Below are 27,792 nucleotides of genomic sequence, written 5' to 3'. Positions count from 1 at the left end.
TCAAAAATGATGAAAAATGAGGATAACATTTTTTTCAAAAATTCAAAAAACGATGGGCTATAACCCATGTTTTTTGAAATTTTGAATTTTCTTCAAATCCTCAAAAATGATGAAAAACGGCGTGCTATAGTATGCCGTACGGTACGGGCTATAGCCCATGTTCAAAAATGATGAAAAATGAGGATAACATTTTTTTCAAAAATTCAAAAAACAATGGGCTATAACCCATGTTTTTTGAAATTTTGAATTTTCTTCAAATCCTCAAAAATGATGAAAAACGGCGTGCTATAGTATGCCGTACGGTAGGGGCTATAGCCCATGTTCAAAAATGATGAAAAATGAGGATAACATTTTTTTCAAAAATTCAAAAAACAATGGGCTATAACCCATGTTTTTTGAAATTTTGAATTTTCTTCAAATCTTTAAAAATGATGAAAAACGGCGTGCTATAGTATGCCGTACGGTAGGGGCTATAGCCCATGTTCAAAAATGATGAAAAATGAGGATAACATTTTTTTCAAAAATTCAAAAAACGATGGGCTATAAGCCTATAACCCATGTTTTTTGAAATTTTGAATTTTCTTCAAATCCTCAAAAATGATGAAAAATGGCGTGCTATAGTATGCCGTACGGTAGGGGCTATAGCCCATGTTCAAAAATGATGAAAAATGAGGATAACATTTTTTTCAAAAATTCAAAAAACGATGGGCTATAACCCATGTTTTTTGAAATTTTGAATTTTCTTCAAATCCTCAAAAATGATGAAAAACGGCGTGCTATAGTATGCCGTACGGTACGGGCTATAGCCCATGTTCAAAAATGATGAAAAATGAGGATAACATTTTTTTCAAAAATTCAAAAAACAATGGGCTATAACCCATGTTTTTTGAAATTTTGAATTTTCTTCAAATCCTCAAAAATGATGAAAAACGGCGTGCTATAGTATGCCGTACGGTAGGGGCTATAGCCCATGTTCAAAAATGATGAAAAATGAGGATAACATTTTTTTCAAAAATTCAAAAAACAATGGGCTATAACCCATGTTTTTTGAAATTTTGAATTTTCTTCAAATCTTTAAAAATGATGAAAAACGGCGTGCTATAGTATGCCGTACGGTAGGGGCTATAGCCCATGTTCAAAAATGATGAAAAATGAGGATAACATTTTTTTCAAAAATTCAAAAAACGATGGGCTATAACCCATGTTTTTTGAAATTTTGAATTTTCTTCAAATCCTCAAAAATGATGAAAAATGGCGTGCTATAGTATGCCGTACGGTAGGGGCTATAGCCCATGTTCAAAAATGATGAAAAATGAGGATAACATTTTTTTCAAAAATTCAAAAAACGATGGGCTATAACCCATGTTTTTTGAAATTTTGAATTTTCTTCAAATCCTCAAAAATGATGAAAAACGGCGTGCTATAGTATGCCGTACGGTACGGGCTATAGCCCATGTTCAAAAATGATGAAAAATGAGGATAACATTTTTTTCAAAAATTCAAAAAACAATGGGCTATAACCCATGTTTTTTGAAATTTTGAATTTTCTTCAAATCCTCAAAAATGATGAAAAACGGCGTGCTATAGTATGCCGTACGGTAGGGGCTATAGCCCATGTTCAAAAATGATGAAAAATGAGGATAACATTTTTTTCAAAAATTCAAAAAACAATGGGCTATAACCCATGTTTTTTGAAATTTTGAATTTTCTTCAAATCTTTAAAAATGATGAAAAACGGCGTGCTATAGTATGCCGTACGGTAGGGGCTATAGCCCATGTTCAAAAATGATGAAAAATGAGGATAACATTTTTTTCAAAAATTCAAAAAACGATGGGCTATAACCCATGTTTTTTGAAATTTTGAATTTTCTTCAAATCCTCAAAAATGATGAAAAACGGCGTGCTATAGTATGCCGTACGGTAGGGGCTATAGCCCATGTTCAAAAATGATGAAAAATGAGGATAACATTTTTTTCAAAAATTCAAAAAACGATGGGCTATAACCCATGTTTTTTGAAATTTTGAATTTTCTTCAAATCCTCAAAAATGATGAAAAATGGCGTGCTATAGTATGCCGTACGGTAGGGGCTATAGCCCATGTTCAAAAATGATGAAAAATGAGGATAACATTTTTTTCAAAAATTCAAAAAACGATGGGCTATAACCCATGTTTTTTGAAATTTTGAATTTTCTTCAAATCCTCAAAAATGATGAAAAACGGCGTGCTATAGTATGCCGTACGGTACGGGCTATAGCCCATGTTCAAAAATGATGAAAAATGAGGATAACATTTTTTTCAAAAATTCAAAAAACAATGGGCTATAACCCATGTTTTTTGAAATTTTGAATTTTCTTCAAATCCTCAAAAATGATGAAAAACGGCGTGCTATAGTATGCCGTACGGTAGGGTCTATAGCCCATGTTCAAAAATGATGAAAAATGAGGATAACATTTTTTTCAAAAATTCAAAAAACAATGGGCTATAACCCATGTTTTTTGAAATTTTGAATTTTCTTCAAATCTTTAAAAATGATGAAAAACGGCGTGCTATAGTATGCCGTACGGTAGGGGCTATAGCCCATGTTAAAAAATGATGAAAAATGAGGATAACATTTTTTTCAAAAATTCAAAAAACGATGGGCTATAACCCATGTTTTTTGAAATTTTGAATTTTCTTCAAATCCTCAAAAATGATGAAAAACGGCGTGCTATAGTATGCCGTACGGTAGGGGCTATAGCCCATGTTCAAAAATGATGAAAAATGAGGATAACATTTTTTTCAAAAATTCAAAAAACAATGGGCTATAACCCATGTTTTTTGAAATTTTGAATTTTCTTCAAATCCTCAAAAATGATGAAAAACGGCGTGCTATAGTATGCCGTACGGTAGGGGCTATAGCCCATGTTCAAAAATGATGAAAAATGAGGATAACATTTTTTTCAAAAATTCAAAAAACGATGGGCTATAACCCATGTTTTTTGAAATTTTGAATTTTCTTCAAATCCTCAAAAATGATGAAAAACGGCGTGCTATAGTATGCCGTACGGTAGGGGCTATAGCCCATGTTCAAAAATGATGAAAAATGAGGATAACATTTTTTTCAAAAATTCAAAAAACGATGGGCTATAACCCATGTTTTTTGAAATTTTGAATTTTCTTCAAATCCTCAAAAATGATGAAAAACGGCGTGCTATAGTATGCCGTACGGTAGGGGCTATAGCCCATGTTCAAAAATGATGAAAAATGAGGATAACATTTTTTTCAAAAATTCAAAAAACGATGGGCTATAACCCATGTTTTTTGAAATTTTGAATTTTCTTCAAATCCTCAAAAATGATGAAAAACGGCGTGCTATAGTATGCCGTACGGTAGGGGCTATAGCCCATGTTCAAAAATGATGAAAAATGAGGATAACATTTTTTTCAAAAATTCAAAAAACGATGGGCTATAACCCATGTTTTTTGAAATTTTGAATTGTCTTCAAATCCTCAAAAATGATAAAAAACGGCGTGCTATAGTATGCCGTACGGTAGGGGCTATAGCCCATGTTCAAAAATGATGAAAAATGAGGATAACATTTTTTTCAAAAATTCAAAAAACAATGGGCTATAACCCATGTTTTTTGAAATTTTGAATTTTCTTCAAATCCTCAAAAATGATGAAAAACGGCGTGCTATAGTATGCCGTACGGTAGGGGCTATAGCCCATGTTCAAAAATGATGAAAAATGAGGATAACATTTTTTTCAAAAATTCAAAAAACGATGGGCTATAACCCATGTTTTTTGAAATTTTGAATTTTCTTCAAATCCTCAAAAATGATGACAAACGGCGTGCTATAGTATGCCGTACGGTAGGGGCTATAGCCCATGTTCAAAAATGATGAAAAATGAGGATAACATTTTTTTCAAAAATTCAAAAAACGATGGGCTATAACCCATGTTTTTAGAAATTTTGAATTTTCTTCAAATCCTCAAAAATGATGAAAAACGGCGTGCTATAGTATGCCGTACGGTAGGGGCTATAGCCCATGTTCAAAAATGATGAAAAATGAGGATAACATTTTTTTCAAAAATTCAAAAAACGATGGGCTATAACCCATGTTTTTTGAAATTTTGAATTTTCTTCAAATCCTCAAAAATGATGAAAAACGGCGTGCTATAGTATGCCGTACGGTAGGGGCTATAGCCCATGTTCAAAAATGATGAAAAATGAGGATAACATTTTTTTCAAAAATTCAAAAAACGATGGGCTATAACCCATGTTTTTTGAAATTTTGAATTTTCTTCAAATCCTCAAAAATGATGAAAAACGGCGTGCTATAGTATGCCGTACGGTAGGGGCTATAGCCCATGTTCAAAAATGATGAAAAATGAGGATAACATTTTTTTCAAAAATTCAAAAAACGATGGGCTATAACCCATGTTTTTTGAAATTTTGAATTTTCTTCAAATCCTCAAAAATGATAAAAAACGGCGTGCTATAGTATGCCGTACGGTAGGGGCTATAGCCCATGTTCAAAAATGATGAAAAATGAGGATAACATTTTTTTCAAAAATTCAAAAAACGATGGGCTATAACCCATGTTTTTTGAAATTTTGAATTTTCTTCAAATCCTCAAAAATGATGAAAAACGGCGTGCTATAGTATGCCGTACGGTAGGGGCTATAGCCCATGTTCAAAAATGATGAAAAATGAGGATAACATTTTTTTCAAAAATTTAAAAAACGATGGGCTATAACCCATGTTTTTTGAAATTTTGAATTTTCTTCAAATCCTCAAAAATGATGAAAAACGGCGTGCTATAGTATGGCATGAATTGAACAAAGGGCATTGTTCAATTCATCAAAACATTTAGAGACAAACAAATAGACACTTATATGTAGTTAAAGCAACAGAGTTAAGCAACAGAAACAAACAACAATGGATTCTACAGTGTAAAGACACCAATTTAATTATAAATGTCAATAAAGTTGAATATCTAATAATATCAATTTAAAATGTATTATCCAATACAAATTTCCTTACCATTTTTAATGTTTTAGTTTTGTATTGCTATTTTTATTTGCTAATTGTAGATTGACCTACTTTTTGTTTCTGGCATTCCGCTGCTTGTTATTTTTTATTTTATTTTCATGTGAAGTACTTTGAGTTGCATTTTATGTATGAGATGTGCTATATAAATAAAGTTTAATATGTGAAGTACTTTAGTTGTCAAGGATGCAGACAGAGTTGAACCCAGGAGCAAAGTCACAACAAACTAGAGTATAATAATAAAGTATTTAATAAAGAATTACGAGATATCTTACACAGGGGAATGCAGGTAGGAATCAGGCATGAATCAGAATGACATCAAAGTCAACACATGAACAGGCAGGACATCTGTGACACAGGTTATGAACTGACAATGAGTGTTTGTACTGAGTCCAGTTTTATAGTGAGCAGGTTGATTGGAGAAGTGTTCACTGCTGGGCTGATTAGGTAGTTGACAGGTGTGTAAATGGAACTGGGTGTGCTGGAATGGGATATGGGAGGCCAGTGTGGAGACTGAGGGAGAGACAGAATGTGACAGAGTTGCATTTTATGTATGAAATGTGCTATATAAATAAAGTTTACACCACTGACTGTCCCTCCATATAAAATAAAGGCGAAAGTCACAAAAGAAAATTGATCAGTTATAATTCCAGACTATGAAGAATCATTTAATAAAGGAATACTTCCAGATTCAGTTAAAGATTAGCTACAATAATTGTGATATTAAAAGTTAAATGCTCGTCATATGACATAACAGAGAGGAATGGGCCGGACCCTGCGCGCTAGTACAACACAGCTTTTCTGTGCTAGTTGATGTTAGTGTGGAATGCAAAGTGTCAGTAAAGATTTGAGTATGTCGGGGTTTGAACCGGCACACTTCTACTAGGTATACTACTGATATCATTTGACTTATCCGTTGGTCCACCACGGCACACAATCATGGGGAATTTCTGTGCTGCTTTAAAGTTGTCCTTCTGAAAGTCAGTGCTCGTTTCTCATCATTTTGGACCATGGGCTATAGCCCATATCGTACGGCATACTATAGCACGCCGTTTTTCATCATTTTTGAGGATTTGAAAAAAATTAAAAAATAAAACGATGGGTTATAGCCCATGTACTGGACAAGGCACGTGTACGTGCACCCTCTCTCTCTCTCTCTCTCTCTCTCTCTCTCACACACACACACACACACACACAGCAACAGCCACCACATACTGGGCAAGGCATCACAGAGTCAGGAGGTATATTGCTGTCTAAAGGGGGTGATGCTTGCACCAATCCTCACTTCGCTTCAGCCCACTGGCTGTTCGCTCTGTTCGAGGAGGCAACAGATAGCTTGGCGGAAGCCATAGATTGTCTATTAAGGAATATATTAGGGGAAGTCAGTGGTGCAACCTTGGTGCAATTTGTGTGTCATTATTGTTGGTTTATAGGCTGCGGTAGGGTGTCCCACTAGGGTATCGAGTGAGGACAAGTATGCATAGCTGTATGCCTGAAGTGCACATATTCACACACTTTCACACGCATGCACGCACGCACAAACACACACACACGCACGCAAGCAAGCACACCCTTCACCACCACCAATAAACTGTCCAAAATTGGACACTTGTGCCAGCAGGAGGCATATTTAGATAAACTATTGATACCGAGTCAGTCATTTCACAAGCAAACCTCTACCAAATGGAAAATGAATGTTTTGGTCCTTGCAAACAGCGATGAAACAGTTCAATGACTCCTCTCTCCGGGCTGCGTCTTCCTGCCTCTCTGTGGGACTCTCTGAGAACTGGTTTATATGACCCACATGCATCAATGTTTGATGACTGATTTCTATTTTTGGTCCTCTTCATCCACAACTTCAATCTCAGCATGTGTGCCTACATGTGACATACTTAATTTAGGATTAGTGCAGTAAATGGTGCTTGGTAAAGAGTGATTGGAAATACAAGCAATTATTGCACTTTTGTAGAACGTTCCAGAGTTTGGTATATTGTCATCAATAATTTGAAATCTGGGTACACAATTAAATCATTGTCAGTGTAGACTGTTTCTCCCCCTCAGTAGCATCGTAATGTATTTGGCTTATTTTTTATTCCCGTATGGCATATTTTCTGTAAAAAGGTCAGTGAAAAAATGGGGTTGGCAGAGTCGGCAAGATGACAAAAGAGAATATATTTTAAAATCGTTTTTTAAAGGCATTTATTAGCTTTGTTAAAATGTACATTTTGTTGTCATGTTGGTTTCATGTCATTGGAAAAGTATTTTGCACCATTTTAACAAAATTACAGAATGGTGTAACCACATACAAATATTGAATATTGTACCCACTTTAAGTGAATGAATGCTTACTCATTAGTCATTATAATTATAATGTTACATTATTTTAAAATATCAAATGGAAATAGATTTCATTCCACAGTTTTCCTGTATATAGGCTACTATTATATTCTCATGAAAAAATACAGCTCACACCGATTGACATTACCCTGTTACACCATTTACAACATGGTAACCTATTGTGACACCACAGGCACTATAACAGTCCTGATATATGATATCTTAGAGCCGGATATCAAAATCCGTACTTCTACTTACTGTACGTCTGGATCCGATTCATATTAAGGTAGCTCCTCCCAGGGGGACGGCGGCGTGAGGTCGGCCAAGCAGACCACGGGTACTTCCCTCCCGTCCCTGCAGAACTCATATGATAGCAGGTGTTTTGGCACTTATTGTAGCAGAGCAAAAAGGACTGTGAAGGACAAATAACCCCCCAGCAATGGACTGTTAGTGCCTGTGGTGTCACAAGGTTAACACGAAGAGACTCAACAAGAGCCCTGAACAATGTAAAAAAAAAAAAAAAATCACTTCCAGGTTTATGCCTTCAATCTGTAAACACTACTTTTTTCCCCCTCCTTTTTTGGGACAAACCCCTCTGCACATATTGTACTTGTATACTTGCACATTGTATATACTTTTTTACTTATATACAGGTTACTAAATTATTCTCTGTTCATATTGTGTACACTCCCCTTTGCTACTGCAACGTTTTACCTTTACTTGTCTTTACTTGTCTAATATTTCATTCAACCTATACTATATCCAGTATTATCTTGTTAGGGCCCGAGCACTGCACCAGTGCAAAGACCAGTGCAAAGCCCTATTGAAATGATAATTTTATTGAAAATTGAGGGTCTAAACTCCTGCTTGGCAAAAAGACTAAATTGGGGAGAATTGTTTATGTAAAAAATAAATAAATAAATAGAGCCTTGGTATTTTCCCTTTTTGGCCAATAATATTCTGGATTTGAGTCTCATGTCATTCCAATCTCTTCTTAATGCTCCCTATATTCTACCAATATTGAAAATCTGCTTCAACAGTATAGCAATCAGCCACTGTGTTCATGAATACATAAATCACAATAGGTCTAATTACTAATACTATTCTTTAAAATCGTTCGTGTTTTATTTATTCAGTATTATTGAGGGTAATAATGTGCAGGAGACGAGTCCAAGCAGGAGATTAAAAGGAATTATTACTGCAAGTCTGCAACACCATAGTCGTAGTCAGTGACACATGGACGTCCTGCCAAAGTTGCTTACTGAAGGACCTTTAGAAGTCAGGGCCCTCTTTCTTCAGGCTCTTGTAGTCCGTGTTGACGGCCAGAAACTGTGAGACAAAAGGAATACATTTAAATTGTTTTTGCCTAAATTAAAATCAGTGCCAAAATCTAGGGGAGCAAAAAAAAAGAGAGAGTGGATACAGTATGACTGTAATGAGTGCATGCTATGCAGACCTCTCTAACCATGAAAGGAACCGCTTTTTTAACGTCAGCTCCGATTAGCTTCTTCCCTCGTATTTTTGGAGTGTTCTGCTGTCTGGCCTCTTGTCTCCTCGCCCTCACCCGCGACCCCCCTCCCTCTTCATTAAGATCATTGTTTGGACTCCGGTGGAATCTTGATGCGAGACCTTTGCCTGGCCATGAAGAATTAAACATGCTGTGTCCTGACCTTTTGTCTGCAGTGCACTGACTTTCAAACTGCAAACTGGCAAGCAGCGCTACCTTGAACCAATCCCTAGCGCCCCCCCGCTCACCCCCACCGATCAGTTCCCTGCAAAAAAACATCATTATTGTTTATGCCCTGTTTTTCTTCCTTATATCAGCCTTGGTAATATTTGCATTAGCTTGTCTGGGGATGTAACTAGTTTAGTAGCCCTCGCTTGAAGAGTTCAGTGAAATGACCACTAAAAAGACTCCTGTTGGTACCATCTGCCTTCATTTAGTTTTTTGAAAGATGCCATGTTGCTCTTTTGTTTGAACAGATGTGTCGGGGGTGCGGGCGGATAAAATAAATAAGCTGTGGTCGTGGTCCATCTAAATTAGTTTCTCTAAATGGGAGTGCATTGAAAGCCATTCTTTGTCTAGATTGGTTTTCCCAATGGCCATAATTGGAGTGATGAGTCAGACGGTATATATGTTAGCCTTTATATTATATATGCCGTTTGTGGAGGAAGAATAGTCACCTTCTGCTGGTTGGTTGGGTCCAGCTTGTTCCAGGGCTCTGGACTGTTCTTCTTGTCCCTCCAGCTGACATGGAGAGAGAGAGAGAGAGACAGAGACAGAGAGGTTGAGAGAGGAGTGGAGGGGAAAGGCTGCTGAGTGAGAGGTATAGGCTACTGTAAATACACAGCAGGGCCCATGTGAAATAATGAGTGGGGAAGGAATGGAAGGGGTACCACAGCTAAGCCAGATTCATACTTTGTCGCATGGCTGTGTTGCACGGCGTAAACAACCGACCGTCCGACCTACAAGCTCAGCTGTTTTCGTCGTGAGGCGCTGTCATTTAAGATGGATCATTAATTACGGGCACCAGGAGAGAGAGAGAGAGAGAGAGAGAGAGAGAGAGAGAGAGAGAGAGAGAGAGAGAGAGAGAGAGAGAGAGAAAGAGAGAATGTGATTATGTGATGAGGTGAACTCAGTCCAGTGGCTTGGCAGTGTTTCCTCTGTTCATTAAACTCAGTCTGGATCTCACACATGGCTGTCCATCCCTCTTTCCCAAAGAAACCACCTCACACCACCAAGCACAAACAAAGGGCCAGGGAGGATCGGAGGACGGAACAGAACCTAATGGGCAGTTGCTGACCACAGCCGGCAGTAGCACACAAAGATGAGGTCAGGCTCAATAGCTGACCGCTAGAACAAGTGGTATACAAGCGGGTGCACACACAGCACTGTGTGCAGTACATCAGTCTATGGGACCATCTTTGGCAGTGCAGCTTTGTTCAGGTTGGTCAATATAGTTGCTCTGTGACTCCATGTTGTCATTTTGTTAGTTTTCTGCCCATAGGAGCAGAAAAAGAGCACACTCATGCACAAATAACATACATACTGTACAGTATGACCCCCCCACCTTCCACACAGTTGTCTTGTTTGTTTTGTAAATCCTGTGATGCTGTCTCTTATTGTCAATCCTTTGCCCATTTGTTTTGTCACTGGTCCTGCCTTACACACACACGCACACTATTATTATTATTATTATTATTATTAATAACAACAATCAAATAGTAAATAAATAAATAAATAGTTTGAGGACCTATGGTTGCCCTCAGCAATGCTACAGTACTTCCAGGGTGCAACTAGAGCAGGAATAGTTTTAAGTTATCCAGTGCACACCTCAAGAGTGTTTTCTTCATACAGATAATAGTCATATTGCTAGAGTGGAGCATGGGGAGCAGCAGCTGCTCATTTGCATTTAAAGCTATACGTAAACAGTATCGGCCTGTCAAAAAGAGGACTGGAGGGACTGCAACAGAGAAGTATAGATGCTTGCAAGAATGCATAATCTACAGTATATTTTCAAAGTATGTATGTATTGGGGCCTCAGAACAATTTTAACCAGGGGTCTATAAAAAGACTACCTCCTTTTTCCCTTAACACCAAATCACTTTACCAAAAATAGCCCTACATCTACAAGCTCACACAAAGCAGAGGTGCTGTGAGCTTGTAGATCGGCTATTGTTGCTGAATGTACATCAGAAAATAGGGAGGCTAATTAGGTCTGGTTACTGTACGTACTGTAGGTGTACAGTACATGTCCCATAACACATTTTGTTGCCATTGGCACTAATTCCCCTCCTAAAATAAATACTGGTGGAATCCTGTAGTTCTAATTGCCTTCTCATATGGAACAGAGTATAATATGCATGCAGACTGGGTACTTACATGACGTGAGGTCCTCTGGCCAGGCGCACCAGGTAGAGTACGGATCCACTGAGGCCCAATGCCACGAAGAAAAACTGAGGGATCAACTGAAGTGACAGGAAAAGACAGCGACAAGATAAGAGAGTATACAGGAAAGGAATACATTATAGTTCCTGCAGAGACATCCGATGATAAACAAGCATTATTCTACTTTGGATCTGATGTACAGTACAGTATATGCGTGCATGTGTGTGTGTCTATGCATGTGTCACAGACTCACAGGATATCCATCGCTGTCCAGCAGAAATCTTGTATCTCAATACTTTTAGGTTATTTTCCGCCGTAAATTAAATGAATGGCCTACTACTTCATCATACACGCTCTTATGGGTCGAGATGTATCACATTGTGAGCTTAATCTGGATAGACTATTCACACCATTTCAAAATGTCTAAAATCATAATGAAAAAGCAACGGTTTTGGACTTTCCACCCAACAGCAACGATGTATCCTTGCGTTTATAATTATGTCTGCCCCATCCACACACACACACACACACACACACACACACACACACACACACACACACTCACTCTCACAAGTGGTTGTTATTCTAGCTGTGCATCTCCTTGTCCTGCTCCATATTCATGAGGACCAGGCCGCATGTGACAAAGCTCATGCTGTCAGCCCGGGTTGAGCGGGCAAGGACGTTGTCTTCTCTCTCTGTGTCTGCCTGCCTCTGCTCCTATACTCACCAACGGCTGTCAGCCGGACCGACAGCTTTAATGCTTCATTTGTGCTCCGTCGTACAGCGGTGTTGCACGCCAAAAATAGCAGATTTACAAGCTTACAGCGTGTGGCGGATCTGACCCGTTGTGTGCTTGTAGGCTACATCTGCTATTTTCGCGATGCGACACGCCGACACTGTTGTATAAGTATAAAATAAGTTCAAGCTTGATTTATACATCACGCACACACACAGTGAAAGGCCAACATAAATACACAGAGACATATGTTTGCACATAGGCTACCGACAGACATGTGCACACGTACGTGCATGAGCACACACACGTACACATGCATGTACACACCTTCCAAAAACGTTGCGAGTGGTGTTGATGAGAAAAATTAAAATAGAAGGAATGTCACCAAAAGCTTGAGCGAGACAATTCACTCAATATAGGCCTATTTTGTGTGTGCGTTCTCTTGCGCACCAGTGCGCGTGTCTCCCACAAGTTCAGTGGAACAGCTGTTCAACGCCCACACACATCTAGTCATGCTGAGTGACGCTGAGTATAGTGACAGTCAGCTCAGGTTGAACTGAAGGATCTCTCTAATCAACCGACTCCAGACATCTGTCTTTTGGCTGATCACTGTCACCTGCTTTGGAGTTGATTAGGAAAGATGCTTGTGACCAAAATGGAATAAAACATGAAAATTGAAATGCACAGCCTCAAAGTTGTGGTGTAGTAGACACACAGCATACATGTGCATATATACACGCACGTTGCGCACGCGCGCGCGCACACACACACACACACACACACACACACACACACAGCTTGATTAATGATGCGAATGCACACATGGATGCTCACCTACTCATGCCAGCAAAAATGTGATTAATGTGGTAAAAAGTGATCACCTTTTAGTCCTTTAGTCCTGACCGATATTGGAAGCATTTTGTAGGCTAGGCCTACTCTGTGGAGCTCAATACTGTTGGTGGCCTTATTACTTCCTAGCGGATGATATCATTACGTCATCATGTTGTAGTCATTGTTTTGTAGTCATCAGCATGGAACCATCTAAACCAGAACATCCTTTCCCTCAAACTGGAAGAATAATAGAGAGTATGCACAGGCATGATTTTCCCATCAGGACACGCCCCCCTCATCTAGACTGAGTGGCAAAACATTGAGCAGCAGTTAAATAAATACTTTTTGAAATGTCTATGGGAAAAATGCTTTGGGATTCATTTCCTGGGCCTGGCGTAGTCATGAAAGGGGGCGGGACTGCAACGCTCTATAAAAGCCTTGATGCGGCGTAGTGCTTAACCTCACCAAGAACCCTAACCCTAACCATAACCTCACAATAACTATGCCTAACCCAAAGCCTAACCTTAACCCTAGAAGACTAAACATCATCACTAAACACGGATATATTTTACCCAATAATTCCATTAAAAATATTTCTCGTCAAAATATATTGAAGTACAGCAATACATGGCAACTTGAGGTACAGGGCAAAATCTGTGGAAAAACGTGGGTATTATTATTATTTTTTTAATAAATGGAGCTGGGAACTAAACACTAAACATGTAGGGTGACATTCACCCGAACACCTGCCTGTATAAAAAAACAGGGATGTGGGCATGGAAATAAACCTACCTTCTATGATGTCACTGAGCGTCATGAAGGTACTGAAAGACCCACCCACCTCAGACATCAGCAACATTATGAAAAGTACACAAAATATAATGAAAATCACCCGTGTTTATTGTTCTACAATAGCATTAAGCCTTTTTCTCTCATGCATGTGGGGTGGTCCACATCACACACCATGTGAATATAGTCAAATCAAAGGACAATATTGATTCCCACAACATGCTGTGGTAGCCTCAATAACTCCTTATACTGTATAAATCCAGCTAACATGGAGGCATGTTGTACTCTGTGGAGCTCAATAGTGGCCTTATTACTGTGCTGGTGCACTGCCAAGTCAATCGCGTCAATCCATTGCTCCAATTCAACAGTGGAACATCAAACACAAAGCCTGTGATGTGTTACTTTTTTAACCACTTAAATGTTGACCGGAGTCCCCCAGAGAGACCCCGCTCCTTTCCTTCCTGCTGGAAATATCCGATCTACAAGCGCATTTTGTGAGCTTGTAGATCTGCCATTGTGCCAAATGTTCACCTACAGTATGACGCTATTTGTGTCAAACTGCAGACTCAAAGGCTAAACTGCTGTTACTAATACTGACATACTTGAGAACACTAAGCATTAGCATTACTGTATAATGAAGATGCTACCAGAAATGTAATCTGAATAGCAGATACGTTGTGTCTTTCGAGAATTCGACATCAAGGCACTATACTCTGTCAGCCTACAGTACATAAAACAACAGGCCGGTCATGTTCATCTTCCTTTTAGAAGCAAGATAATCCAGAGGAGGAGCAAGTCATCAAAATAATTTAAAGATGTGTCATATCATGATCATCCTGATAATGACCGAATCAACAACCACCACCAGCTGATAGCAGAACATTTGAGATTCTCTGTCCAATCCATATGACAGTCTATCAGGTTCAATTATATAACAGGCTAACAGCTTTCTTTAAACCAAGCATGTAGAACTGTCTCTGGCTTGTGGTGCCTTGTCAACCCAAAAACTACTTAATGAAGCCATGTCCACCAACAAAGACTTCCATACAGTATAGTGTATGTGTATGTCACAGAAATAATACGATTGTTAGATATATGAAGAGAGGAGAGCGCTCAACAGAATACGAGAAAGACTGTAAAGTCTCTTCTACAACATAATGACGGATAAAGCCAACCTACCCCTGGATGTTTCTTTGCATGTTTAAGCATGGTCCTAATCATCTTTGCTATTATTGAATATTGATATTATCCCAGACTTCCAAACACAAGCAAAAAAAAAGACAACTATCAAAATAAAATCCGAAACAAAACCTGATTCTGAAAATAAAAATAAAATAAATGAAAGACAAAAATGAAAGCTACGGTTTGATGAACATATCCCTCCAGATCTCTGTATGCAGATTGATGTAAACAGGCACATTTGTTTGTCAAAGTGAAAATTGCCTGATGCAAGGAGACCTGTTGCCAAACCCATCCCTCCCTCGACATGATTCCCACCCACCCCCATTCACATGGATAGAGAGCTGGTTCAGTGGACACACACACAGAGGGAGAGAGGGGGGAGACAGGGATATAGAGACAGACAGAGAGAGAGACTGAGAAAGTGAGAGACAGAAAGACAGAGAGACACTGTGATAGAGAGTGACAGACAGACAGACAGACAGACAGACAGACAGACAGACAGACAGACAGACAGACAGACAGACAGGGAGCGAGGCAGACAGACAGACAGACAGGGAGCGAGGCAGACAGACAGACAGGGAGCGAGGCAGACAGACAGACAGACAGACAGACAGACAGACAGACAGACAGACAGACAGACAGACAGACAGACAGACAGACAGACAGACAGGGAGCGAGGCAGACAGACAGACAGACAGGGAGCGAGGCAGACAGACAGACAGACAGACAGACAGACAGACAGACAGACAGACAGACAGACAGACAGACAGACAGACAGACAGACAGACAGGGAGCGAGGCAGAGACAGAGGCAGAGACGCATATATACAGTATGTGGGGGAGACGGGGGTAGAGACTAGAGAGAGACTGAGAGAATCCAAACCCTAATAGTGACATCTGCTGAGGACATATCCCTGACCCTGTGCAGTATCTGAACGTACCCCTCTGTGTGAGTACACTGGCTGTGACTCGATTCAACAAGTGCAATAATAAAGCAATCATGCATTTATTCAGTGCATGGTGGAACGCATATTATTCTACTATACCTTTAAAAACGACCATAAACCCATTGTGCTACACAAACTTGCTGACAAGCCTCCCTTTCCACTGACATCCATCACTTCAAAGCGGCGGTCTTTAGAAGTTTACCCAGTGCTCAATCAAACAGTGCAGCTGAGCACCTCGTTATGTGTGCCAGAGCAGGGGCGGGGCCGGGGCACCAATAGGGAGCCACCGGTGACATTTCCCTGGGGTTGAGACCTTTGTCCCGGGGAAGATAATGGCAATTGATTGCCAAGTAATGCAGCGCCTGCAGACCTTTCAAGTTCCTTAAGAGCACTTTGGGACCTAATGTAATTAACAGGAAAAATGCAATGTGGGGCAAAATGCACATGCAGGCAATTAAAAGCACCCTGTTTAAGATACCCACTGTGTTCCTCCTCACCGTTCATTACGTTTAAAGAGGATGACACTTTGCGGTTGCATTTCGTAAAACCACCACTTTGTTCACATTAGCTCTATCTCATGTTCAAACTTCAGCAGTAAATATCTCCCCTTGCAAGCGATTCCCAGGTTGTAGGCAGGGGCGCACTGTTGGATCCCCAAATAATTGTCACAAAGGTTTTAATGATTATATAACAAGTTCACAATGCATGGCTTGTGGTCAGATTGAATTGAATTATCTTGATGATAATGTCTGATATGTTTGATTATATTTATTCTCACTGCATTCCTGATATATTATCACAACACATCTCAGCTGTTTTCAATGTCTGTCAACAAGGTAGTAGTGACTCAACCACTTGAACGCCAGCATCCCTATTCTGGGGGTGGGGGTAACGTTGTCGTGTAGACAGAAAACAGTGGTCCAAGTAAGGCTACAGTTGTCACTCAGGTCTGCTTCACTAAGAATTAAATGAGGGTTCAAGTTATTAAGTGGTTAAAGAAAGCCCTCTTTCTTTTTCCTGCAGCTTTTATTTACCGTCCTCAAACATAGTCTTAAACAAACCATTCCCATTGACATATTCATAGTGTCTGAGCAAATAGGCATATGGCCACCCCTTAACCCTAAACAAATTTGCCATTTTGTACCGTTTAAAAAAACCTTTTACAATAGTTCAAATAGCCGATCTACAAGCTCACAATGTCTCGATGTAGATCGGCTAGTTGAACTATTTTAAATTGTTTTTCAAAATAGTAAAAAATGGCAAATACGTTTAGGGATACGGGATAAGGGTGGCGCAAGATGGAGCCCAACATAGTGTCTATTTACGTCATGATGATGTATGATGATAAGAGCGCCCCTCACTTCACACGGGTGTGATTGTTTTATTTACAAATGACATCCTGAATACATTATTCACAGAGTCAGCTTGAGGGATAAATATTTCTGTCATAGAGGACAACAAATCCCTCGGGAGCAGGATCTGATCTTTTTACTTCATGCATTCTGCATTTCATTTCTACTTTTCTGGTTGAGTTTGAAAGCTTAGCTAAAAGGAGAGCTGTGCCAATTTCCTATCCAACATCATCATGGCCTTCGGGTGGATACCTTGTATGTCCAAAACAGTTCCTTTTAGCAGATCTACAAGCTCACATTGGCCCCTTTTCCACCAAGAGAACTTTGGTTCTTAAACTGGTTCCGTTCTAGATTCTTGGAACCTTTGTACTTTCACATAATCGGCGGCCATTTTTTTTGTTCCAGTTCCGAACCAACTTTAAGGGTTCTGATGGAAACACTCTGAACTGGTTCAATATTAGGTGGGGAAAAAAGAACCGAACCGGTTCAACCCTGGTGGGAAATGGGCCTCTGTAGACCTATAGTGAAGTAGGGCATTAATCAACGCTGGGAAAAATTGATAGTTGAAATGTGTAGATACAAATTTTCTACCCGACATTGTGAGTGATTTATGCTGTTGTGAGTTCATTCCACAATCTACGAGACACCCTGAGATGTTTCAGCTGACATTTGTCTGTAGAGAGAACACTGTTTCTGTACACACCTGGCGACAAAGTTAATGGCCGTCATTTTTCAGCGGAGCGAGGATAGAGAGATTGATGGAGGAGGATCGGGGAAGGAGAGGTGCTCAACAAAAGAAGATGGGGTGCGACGCATTAAGATGAGAGAGGAAAGATAAAAGTCAATATATTGTGTGTCACAATATGTGTCACACGCACACACACACACAGTCTGTATTACTATACTTGTGAACCGTGAAATGTGTTAGCAAAGCATTGAAAATAGCAGAACATTTTAATGCCCAACCCTTACCCCAACCTGAATTTTATACTTCTAAGTCTAAAAATATTTTTTAACCATAAAATAACAATTTATTTTGTGAGGACCATGAAGCAATCATGTGGGGTCATTTGGCTCTCACAAGTACAGTAAAACAAGTGCTCACACACACCAGTCTCCACCATTGTTTCCCAGCAGCACACTGTTCAAAGGGAATGGCAGGCATGCGTTTTCCATGCGGTGATGCGGCCAAGAGGATGAGTGCCTTTACTGAGATTCTCCTCTGTACGAATGTACTGTGAAAACGGCTGTGTTCCTCTTTGATGTTCTGACCACCATGCACAGTCCAACACAGACACCTTGTATCTCCATTCTCCAAATATCAACTGTAGCGCTGCACATACTATACATTGGGCAAATTTAGTTAGTAACCTGAGACTTGTGCTCTCAAGTTAGTACTGTGACTTGAGCAGCTCAAGTTAGTATTTCATTTTTTCCCCTCTCTCAACAGCCACTCCGGGGCTCCGTAGTTATGCCAGCTGTGTGCATGTGTGGTAGGCCTAGGGTGCTGCCATTAGAGTCCCCCAGCACAGTGACAGGGTTTGGGAATACAGAAGGCCGATTTAAAGCCAGCCAGTCCTCTCTGACAAACAGAGCACTGACCCTCTCCGTGATCCTACCTGGATAACCTGCAAATAATGGATGGCTGTGTTACTGATTTCTCTCCCTGTGATTTTGGTCCATGATAGACCAGGAAGTGGCTGGCACACACACGCTGGTCCCCAGACACTCAGAATGTTTGCTGGGTCATGAATATAGACAGCTCCAGCATTCTGTTGTTGCTAGGAGATACGCGATAACACATGTCAACATCCTGCCAGGGGTTCTACGTTACACCACTGGCTAATTTCACCACGCTCAAGATGGCCTCCCTATAAAAAACAAAGTAAAAAAAAAAAAGATGGCCTCCCTATATTTCACGCATGGCATTGAACTTGGCATACACGTCGCTCACAGCTGCCCGAGGGAGTCAGTGCCATGCCCAGCGTCGAGTCGGTCAGATAGGCGTCACGCCGAACCACCGCTCTGACCGATGAGAGGCATATATGGAGCTCCACTTGTCCAGAACCGATGATCCAACCAATATGTCCATATATTGGCATGCACATGGATCTCCATATGGTAAATAGTGCATTTATATAGTGTTTTCATCCAAAGTGCTTTACATACATGTATTCACACACTCATTCATACACCGATATATACGGCGGATAGGAAACCATGCAATTAAGGCACTAATCTGCACATCTGGAGGAATTAGGATTTCAGCATCTCTTGCTCAAGGACACTTTGACACTGGGCACCTCGCGGTTCCCATCCGGCCACTCTACCGACCACTCTACCGCTGAGCCATTGTCGCCATAAGGTACAAGGACAGGCAGATACAGAGAACGCCATATGGGCATAAGATAATAAGACACAAGAGGGACACAGGCAGGGGTACAGGTATTCTGACAACAGGTACAAAGGGCATTACCGGAGTGGGGCATGCATTCCCAATTTGTCCTCATCGTTCGCGAGGAGTAGATCTGTGCCCAACGGGCACAGCTGGTCTGAGTTAATTGTCCAGAACGTTTGACAAATGTTGTGCCCATATATGGAGCAGACTGATTTGCAACTGATACCATGACGAGTCACATCGAGGTTAATCAACACACTCCACACATTTCTGCATTTTCTAGACAAACAAAGACAACAAAGAGTTATGGTGTGTTCTGTGGGGAATAATCCGTTTGCAATTGATCTCATTTTCAATTTCAACAGTGAGTGAACTTGCAGTGGATTTGACACGTTTGGTCATATTGGTATTCATTTGTCAGAGCAGAAGGGGGAAACAGGGCTTTGTTCTTAAAGCAGAAGGCATTCCCACTGAAAGCCATGTGTGAATGGAAGCATGAAACATCAACACAATCTGTTTCCAACTTCTCCAAGAGGTATGAATAACACCTCTCTCTCTCTCTCTCTCTCTCTCTCGGGCTGTGCGATATGACAACATTTCGGTTTCGATATATTTTCAGTTAATTGCTCAGGCCTACAAGCGCACGCACACATGCACACACACACGCACACACACACACACACACACACACACACCACACACACACACACAGCAGGGGTCCAGGTTGCATCACCTACTCGTGAGCTTGTTTCTACTAGAAGTGTTCCTGCGGCTTGTATTTCATCCTCAGCACAGAGGTGTGGGCAGTGGCCAGCGGTCATGCCTTTGTATGCCCAAAGCTTGTCCCACGGGCTCTGCCGTGGCTTTGATGCATTTTTCAAAAGGACTCTGGGCATGAATGCCAAAAAAAGAGAGAGACACGTGTGGCTGTGCACACATACAGGAAAACGCACAATACCCTCACCATTTCTTCCAGTGTCACTTTTCCTTTGGTGCGCCTGGATCTTTGTAGCAATAATAGAACTTCTTTTGAGACCCGGGTACTGCACCTTGACACAGCCAGATGACAGAACTGTGGCAGAGTTGAAGGGTGTGTTCTGGAAACACTTTGAAACAATCTCTCTCTCTCTCTCTCTCTCTCTCTCTCTCTCTCCCCCCTCTCTCTCTGTCTCTTCCCTCCCCCCCCTTTCGCTCTCTCTCCCCCCTCTCTCTCGCTCTCTCCCCCTCCCCCCCCCCTTTCTCTCTCTCCCCCCCCCTCTCCCCCCCCCCCCCCCCTCTCTCTCTCTCCCCCCCCCCTCTCTCTCCCCCCACCCCTATATGTCTGTCTGCCTGTCTCTCTCTCTGGGTTGGACCAAATGTTCTCTAGGTTCATCTTCCCAGGCAAGAAGAAAATATAGTGAAATATTATTTCAGGAATATAAAAGAGTCAGCTGAATGTGTATCTGTCACTAACAGAAAGGCCCTGTTCAGTAAGAGATTAATATCTCTCAAGGTTATATAATACTGTAATCAAGCATGTTTTGTTTTCCCTGCATTCACAATGTGCATTATTACAGTCAGGTACACCTCCATGCAAATTGGCTATCGCAACTGTTTGTAAAATTAAAATGCCAACAATCGTTAAGCAGTTTGAGATACTTTAAGTTAAATGAAGGAGTAAAAGTAATGCCAAGAGTATCCTCTTCCTCACAGCACAAACAACACTTCCACTTGCAGTTTATTATCTGGGCTCTAACAAGTGCCGCACCACAGTATGTGCGATTCTTAACACTGCTAATTACTTAACGCTACAAATGCAGCAAAAAACTAAAAAAGCACTTAAAAAGGAGCTATGTCAGCTCCTCCACAAGGGCTGTGTGGAACGATGGATGCTGCGAGCGGCCAATAATTCTAACATAACAGCCTAATATTGCAACGTACTCTATGGTGCAACGTCATATCTGAATATGAGAAATAATAGCTTTTCTTCCTTCTGTCTGCGGCCTGTGATGAAAAGCACACTTTATTGCCACAATCATAATGGAATTATCTCCAGGTGTGACGAGGGGCATGTAATGAAATCATTACTAAGGATTACCTGCTCTTTTTTTGGTGGGCTTATTAAAGGGGGAGGTGGGGTGATTGGAGGGTGAGCGAGGGGGGCTGTTCTCTCTCTCTCTCTCTCTCTCTCTCTCCTGAGTGATTGTGTGTTTGTCAGGAAGGCAGTCATACCATTTGTGTCTGGCAAAGAAGCCTGCAGGGAGCCATGAGATCTGATTGGGAATGTGTGGGGCTGCCTGCCTGCACTGTTGTATTGATGTGTTTGAACATAGGCCTCTCATTTCCATGCCCTCAAAGCCCACATAAAAATGTCTTTTCAATAAACGTTAAACTTTGATGCATAGTTTATCTGTAATAATAATAATAGTTTCCCCCCACACACACATAGACATGGCGCACACACACACACACACACACACACACACACACACACACACACACACACACACACACACACACACACACACACACACACACACACACACACACACACACACACACACACACACACACACACACACACACACACACTCTCTCTACTCTATCTTTTCTCATTCTCTCTCCCTCTCTCACAACATGTGAGCTTGTAGATCTGCTATTTTCTAGTATAAAGTAAAGGGCTTAAGAGAGCAGCGCATGAAGCCAAAACAAAAACAAAACAAAACCATGTCCATGAACTCGAGTTCATGGACATGGTTTTGTTTTTGTCGCACTCCTGAGTCAATAATGTATGATGACCAGTGGAGTCGCGCTAGGAGACATTAGCAAAGACCTCCCAAAGAAATAACCGTGAATGACTTCAAGGCCTCATGGGGTGTGGAATTGATAGGACATAAGTGATTTTTGTGATGAACTACAGTGCTACACCTTAAAATGGTCAATTAAGCCTAACAGTGATCATGTTACTTCAGTGATTTTCAACCCTTTTCATATCAATACAAGGATCATTATTTATTCTGCATTGGAGCCACAGACCTCCATTTGATGACATTTAGCCTCTCAGACCCAAGACAATATTTTGTTGTCCATAAGATGTTGTCCACAAGTAATGATGTTGGTACCATCAGGAGAGATAACAGGCAAACGTTGATCAACATCATTATTTTACATTTCTAATTCTGTAGACTTCTTGTAAATTAAGTAATGCCGGTGTTTAACACATTATGTAACTCCTCAGAGCATAAAAAGGTCCATTTGGTTTCATTTTACGCTCTCACAAGAGTTAAAGAGCTATAAGGGTTTGGCTACCAACTCTCCATCATTTAGCTGGGGACCACATGTAACCCCCTCAAGGACCACAGGTGGTCCCCGGACCACTGGTTGAAAACCACTGTGCTTTATTCCTCGTATAGTGTTATTACTTATTACATAAACAACAGTCAACCTTCCGCCTTCGAGGAGGAGGGTGTGGGGTGCGTGTTACCCATATAGACGTTAAGTTTAATGAGCGGCGCACAGGCAAATCGCAGTGGTTAGGGCCATCCATAATTCTCTTTGATTGAGTTCTATATTGCTAAATCAATGTGCTTTGGCTCCCCGCTCACTTGTATAGTTAATATATATCTAGTGCATGACAAAGGCACTGTGTTTCTTCCCTCATCAACTACCAGCAGCCCCAGGGTGTTTCACACGTCCGAGTGACTCAAAGATTCTTTGAATTATTCATCTGTATTATTATTGCCATTGGCACTGGTGTTTATGTCCGATTTTGGGAGACAGAGACCGGGGGCTAATTGCATATTTTGCACTTTACTATAGTTTATTTAAATCTGAAAGTGTAAGATTTTTTTACATTTTGTATAGGCTACACTCGTAGGGTTAAATGAACTCTCCAAATATTACTTTACAACCCTGGGGCAGAACGAAATGACGAAATATTTAACTACCCATTAATGCCTTGTTGAAATATTCCAGACAGGTTTTATTCTTCATATCGTCAGTAGCATGATCCAACACTGTGCACATCTTATTATATATATAAATTATATCGCATGCGTGTATCTGTACAGCTGTCGGGCGAAAACCTCAAAACTGTTGCTTCTCAGAAAATGGAACGAGATTTTTCGGAAATTGTGAAAATAGTAGACCTTCAAGCTCGTCAGGATGCATTGTTAGTTATGGGTAACATCGGAAGTTTTGCATCGTGATCTTAAAGATCGGCTGTTTTCGCGACTTTTGGCTGACACTCTTGTATGATGAAGATCGCCATTAAATGACAAAAAAAACATTAAAAATGGAGAGACAAGGTTTCTGCCTGACATAGTGGCCTGTGGTCGGATCTGTGGCTCTCTGTATCTGTCAGTCATTGTCCCTTTCATGCCCATATGGAGATTGTTGATGTCATCAGTTATGTTATATCAGCAGTATATGTTCATATATACATATATGGGCATGAGCCCTTTAGTGCCCAAACAAATCAGTCTTGTCAATCCATATTTGGGCGTCGCCTCATTGGGAACTCCTTATATGGTTATGGTTGCGTCCTCCCGCCCGCTGGCCGACCCTCCTTTAACCCAATTTTAATATCGGATATACAGTGTGTACACTGGCAGAATCTGTGTAGTCGCGCACGCGCGTGAGTGTGTGTGTGTGTGTGTGTGTGTGTTTGTGTGTGTGCGCGCGCGAGAGAAAGAGTGCGTGTGACTCTCATTCAATAGACCGTCTCTAGAGCTGTCGCTGAGCTTGAACGATGCGTACGTTACTGGCTGTAGTCGCGCGGTGATGAATAGCCCCACGTAACGACACAGGAATAATGCTTAAAAACAGAAAATTAATCTAACTCGTGAATAAATGTATTAAACATTTGTTTTGTGCAACGCTCAGCAACCGTCTGCACTTATAGCTAAAGGAAGGAGGGGAAGGATAGAAACAGAAAGGGTGTGTGTGCATGGGTGGTGCTGTTGGCTCTGGGCAGGGTGGAGGGGGTGTGTGAGGGGGTGTCAGCTGTGGGCAGGCGGCAGTAAGCGTAGTGGTACAAAACCCAAGCACTCAGCAGCTCCAGCAGAGCTCCATTAGTCTTCATTTTCCACGGGACATGCAACAGGGCCCTCACGTCTGAAGGTACAAACTGAAATTTATTGGGCTGGCCCATTTGCGCTAATTGAAAGAAATTGTCTGTCTGTTCGGTTTCCAGTGAGCTTGCAGGGGAAGAAGAGTGGGGTGGGGTGTGTGGGTGGGTGGGTTGGGTGGGGTGTGTGTGTGGGTGGGTTGGGGTCACAGCTGATTATTTGAGGGCCCTGCAGGCTGGTAGCTAAGCCCTGAGCTAGCTAGCCCCTGCCCTGGTTTTCCTGTTAATGGTTTGATCCATGAGCGCCCTCCGCTGTGCAGACAAGTCAGCGCTATGGGAATCGTTCCAGGAAGAATCGTTTAAAAAGGGCTATGATTTAAGGAGGGGTGGGGGGTCATTTAAGGAGGATTTATTGGCTCTTTTCTAGATGAAGGGTACTAGTACACAGGCAAGCAGACTTCCTTCAGCGTCCAGTGACCCCGTAATGGTGTCGGCTGGTGTTTGTTTGCGTCTGTCATGAGTTGAGTCTAATCATGTCCTGGATAGGGTTGGGAACTTTTAGGATTTTGACGATTCCCTCTTAACGGTTTTCACAATTCCTATATTATCCAAATGGACCCTTATAGGTCTCTAACTCAAGTCGGGGAGCGAGTGACGCGGGCGTTCTCGCTTGGATCAGCTACGCGTCTGCACATGAGGGGCGTGGGTCGTGTAGCGTTGAAAAAAAGCTGACCACAATCCAGCTGCAAGAAACGAGCATGTACGCTCATACTTTCACGGGACCTCGCCCACTTGCGTCAGCGCCCCGCTTCCATCAACGCCCCTAAACATCTCTGCGCGTTCAAAACAATCGCCCACCTCTCATTGAGAATGAATTACCAAGGCGCGCCAGTCGCTTCCTGTCTGAAACGACCTTTAGAGTGTACAAATGTCCAATCTCAAGAGTTATGGTGGTCTTTGAAATTAAAAAAAGTTTGTGAACCACCTGTATTGTAATTGTATATCAGACGTGAAGTCCACACACCAGTTCTGACAGAGTGATAAAATGTGATGAAACCAATGGGCTATTATGCATACACGCCATTTTGGAAAGAACTTGGGCCACTTCCCCACTTCCTTCATAGGTGTTACCAATGATACTAATGAAGTCTGTTTCATTACGGGTGTGTAACACTGAGTGTACAAATGGAACCAAATCTCAGTCTCAGAGTTATGGGGGTCCTTGAAATGAAAAGGTTTGAGAACCACTGCACACTAAATGGATTGGAACAGAGCCTTAATTAGTATCATCGGTAACACCTGGCCCCCATAAAATTTGAATCCCCCCCCCCCCACCTACCCACCCCTTTCCCCCCTCACTGTATACGTTTCTTTTCCCTTTTTACCTCCTTTATGATGAATTCCTGTTCTGTTCTTTGGCCATATAGGAGAGTCTATTTGTACGTCTCTAAATGTTTTGATGAATTGAACAAGGTGGACCCTCTTGTAAACAAGTGTAATGCTTTATTGGGTCGTCCACTCACAGTTAACAGTATTTGTATTGAGTTGTGCTTGAAATGTACTGTAATTCTGCACACTGTTAATAAATATTTAAATCAATCAAACCTAAGGACATAGTAGTAGGAGTTATTCTGTGTGTGTAGAGCCCATTCTGGTTGGTTCCTCAACGTTGGATCCCGTAACAGATCCCAACCCTATAGTCCTGGAGGGCAAGGCCAGTGCTCATTACCACTCATATTGTATATGCATTCTAACAGAACATCTGGATCTTCAAACACCTGGATAACGTGTGGGAAGTGCTCTCCAACGTCCAGAGTCAGCTGTAACTGCTCACCGGGGATATTATGTTGAATAATATTAAGACATTACTACTAAGATCATTACTATGCTCTAACAAGATGTGGATAACTGCGTTGCAGTCAGAAAATCGCAGGTCATACGTACCTTCACCAGGGGTGTCACAAATGGCTCAGCCTGCAAACTGGCTCCTTTGGTCCATCTGTCTGTGTGTCTCTCACTGGGAAGGGAAGGAAGGAAGGAAGGAAGGAAGGAAGCAAGGAAGGAAGGAAGGAAGGAAGGAAGGAAGGAAGGAAGAAAATAAATGAGGTGGTAATTTCTATGGATATCCAGTATCCATCTGGAGATCTTAGGTGAAAGTGATCATGGAAAAACTTGTATAATTTGTAATCTTTATAAATGTAGCAATCTATAATTAAATCCTACTATAAAATAGAGGAAAATGAGTCTGTCTTCATTCATTTTACTCATGTGTTGCCCAATCAATCTGACATCGCACTGATCGCACCTGCACATTGAGTAATAGCATAGACAGGGGCTTGCAAAGATTATAGCAAGGATTATCTTTGCTGTACAGTAGACTATTTTCACAATTTTAAAATGTTTTGGACATACAGTAGAAGGGTTCCACTCGACAGCAACGATATCTCATTTATTTGTGTCAAATAAAAGGAAAGAAAAGGGGAGGTCTCTGTTCCATAACCATTGTAAAGTTATTCATACATTTAATGAAATGAAATTATTGCCCCCGGGTGATAATAGAATCGGAAGGGAATTACTTCCCACCATTCCTATTGTTAAATTTGAATGAATCTCTTAGTGTGGAAGAGTGTCACAAACCTTATGGCAGAATCTTGGAAAATGTATCCATCTATGGACATTCTTCCAGACATATAGCCTACTGTACTGTACGGGACCTGTTTGGTAAACAAATTAAATATAAGTAGTGGTTCTACAATGGCTGAAAACATTATCCAATGAGATATTTGAATGCTGGAAAAACGGTGAAATAAATAAAGATATGTAGGCTATACACTTCAGAATGTACACACATTTAACGGTGCGACCAGCCAGACACAGAATGATTTTGTTGTTAAAATTGTCAATTCATCAGCGATTATTAAGTACGGTATTAAGTATTAATTAGCACCTGGAGCACTGTCCGTTTCACTGAGGTGTGAAATGTTCATGAGATGGATGATTTTTTTGGTGCGTATTACTTTGCGGATTACCCTGTAGTCTTAGATAACTGTAGGATTACCCTGCAGTCTTGGATAACTGTAGGATTACCCTGTAGTCTTAGAGAACTGTAGGCTACTTGAGTTAAATATGGGCACTGGGGTTCTGTTCTGTTGCACGACAGTATCAAGAGCAGAAAATAGCAGAATAGCTTCATTTACACCTGGTCGCGCAGCTGCTGCTAGAGCTACACCGGAAATATCTGATCTACAAGCT

The 27,792-nt window shown here is 41.0% G+C and overlaps 1 protein-coding gene across 3 annotated transcripts; it reads right to left on the bottom strand.

Annotated features, from left to right (window-relative positions):
* Positions 1 to 7,266: 7,266 nt before the first annotated feature.
* LOC308325476 (cytochrome c oxidase subunit NDUFA4) lies at positions 7,267 to 27,616 on the bottom strand (the record flags this gene model as incomplete). 3 transcript variants are annotated; one of them, XM_080777972.1, is made up of 5 exons in its annotated part: positions 7,267 to 8,699; positions 9,555 to 9,618; positions 11,254 to 11,339; positions 26,485 to 26,557; positions 27,178 to 27,616. In XM_080777972.1, 5 exons carry the CDS (start codon positions 27,306 to 27,308, stop codon positions 8,643 to 8,645), a joined length of 411 nt encoding a protein of 136 aa, XP_080634098.1. In that variant the 3' UTR covers positions 7,267 to 8,642. The 3 variants fall into 3 exon arrangements, with proteins under 3 accessions (XP_080634098.1, XP_080634100.1, XP_080634099.1); XM_080777974.1 differs by lacking the exons at positions 26,485 to 26,557; positions 27,178 to 27,616 and adding an exon at positions 14,795 to 14,836; XM_080777973.1 differs by lacking the exons at positions 7,267 to 8,699; positions 9,555 to 9,618 and adding an exon at positions 9,675 to 9,867.
* Between the last annotated feature and the right edge of the window lie 176 nt (positions 27,617 to 27,792).

The sequence above is a fragment of the Protomyctophum bolini genome, assembly GCF_963924005.1.
Source record: "Protomyctophum bolini genome assembly, chromosome: 2".
In the NCBI taxonomy this organism is placed as follows: Eukaryota; Metazoa; Chordata; class Actinopteri; order Myctophiformes; family Myctophidae; genus Protomyctophum; species Protomyctophum bolini.
This window is presented reverse-complemented; position numbering and strand designations above follow the sequence as displayed.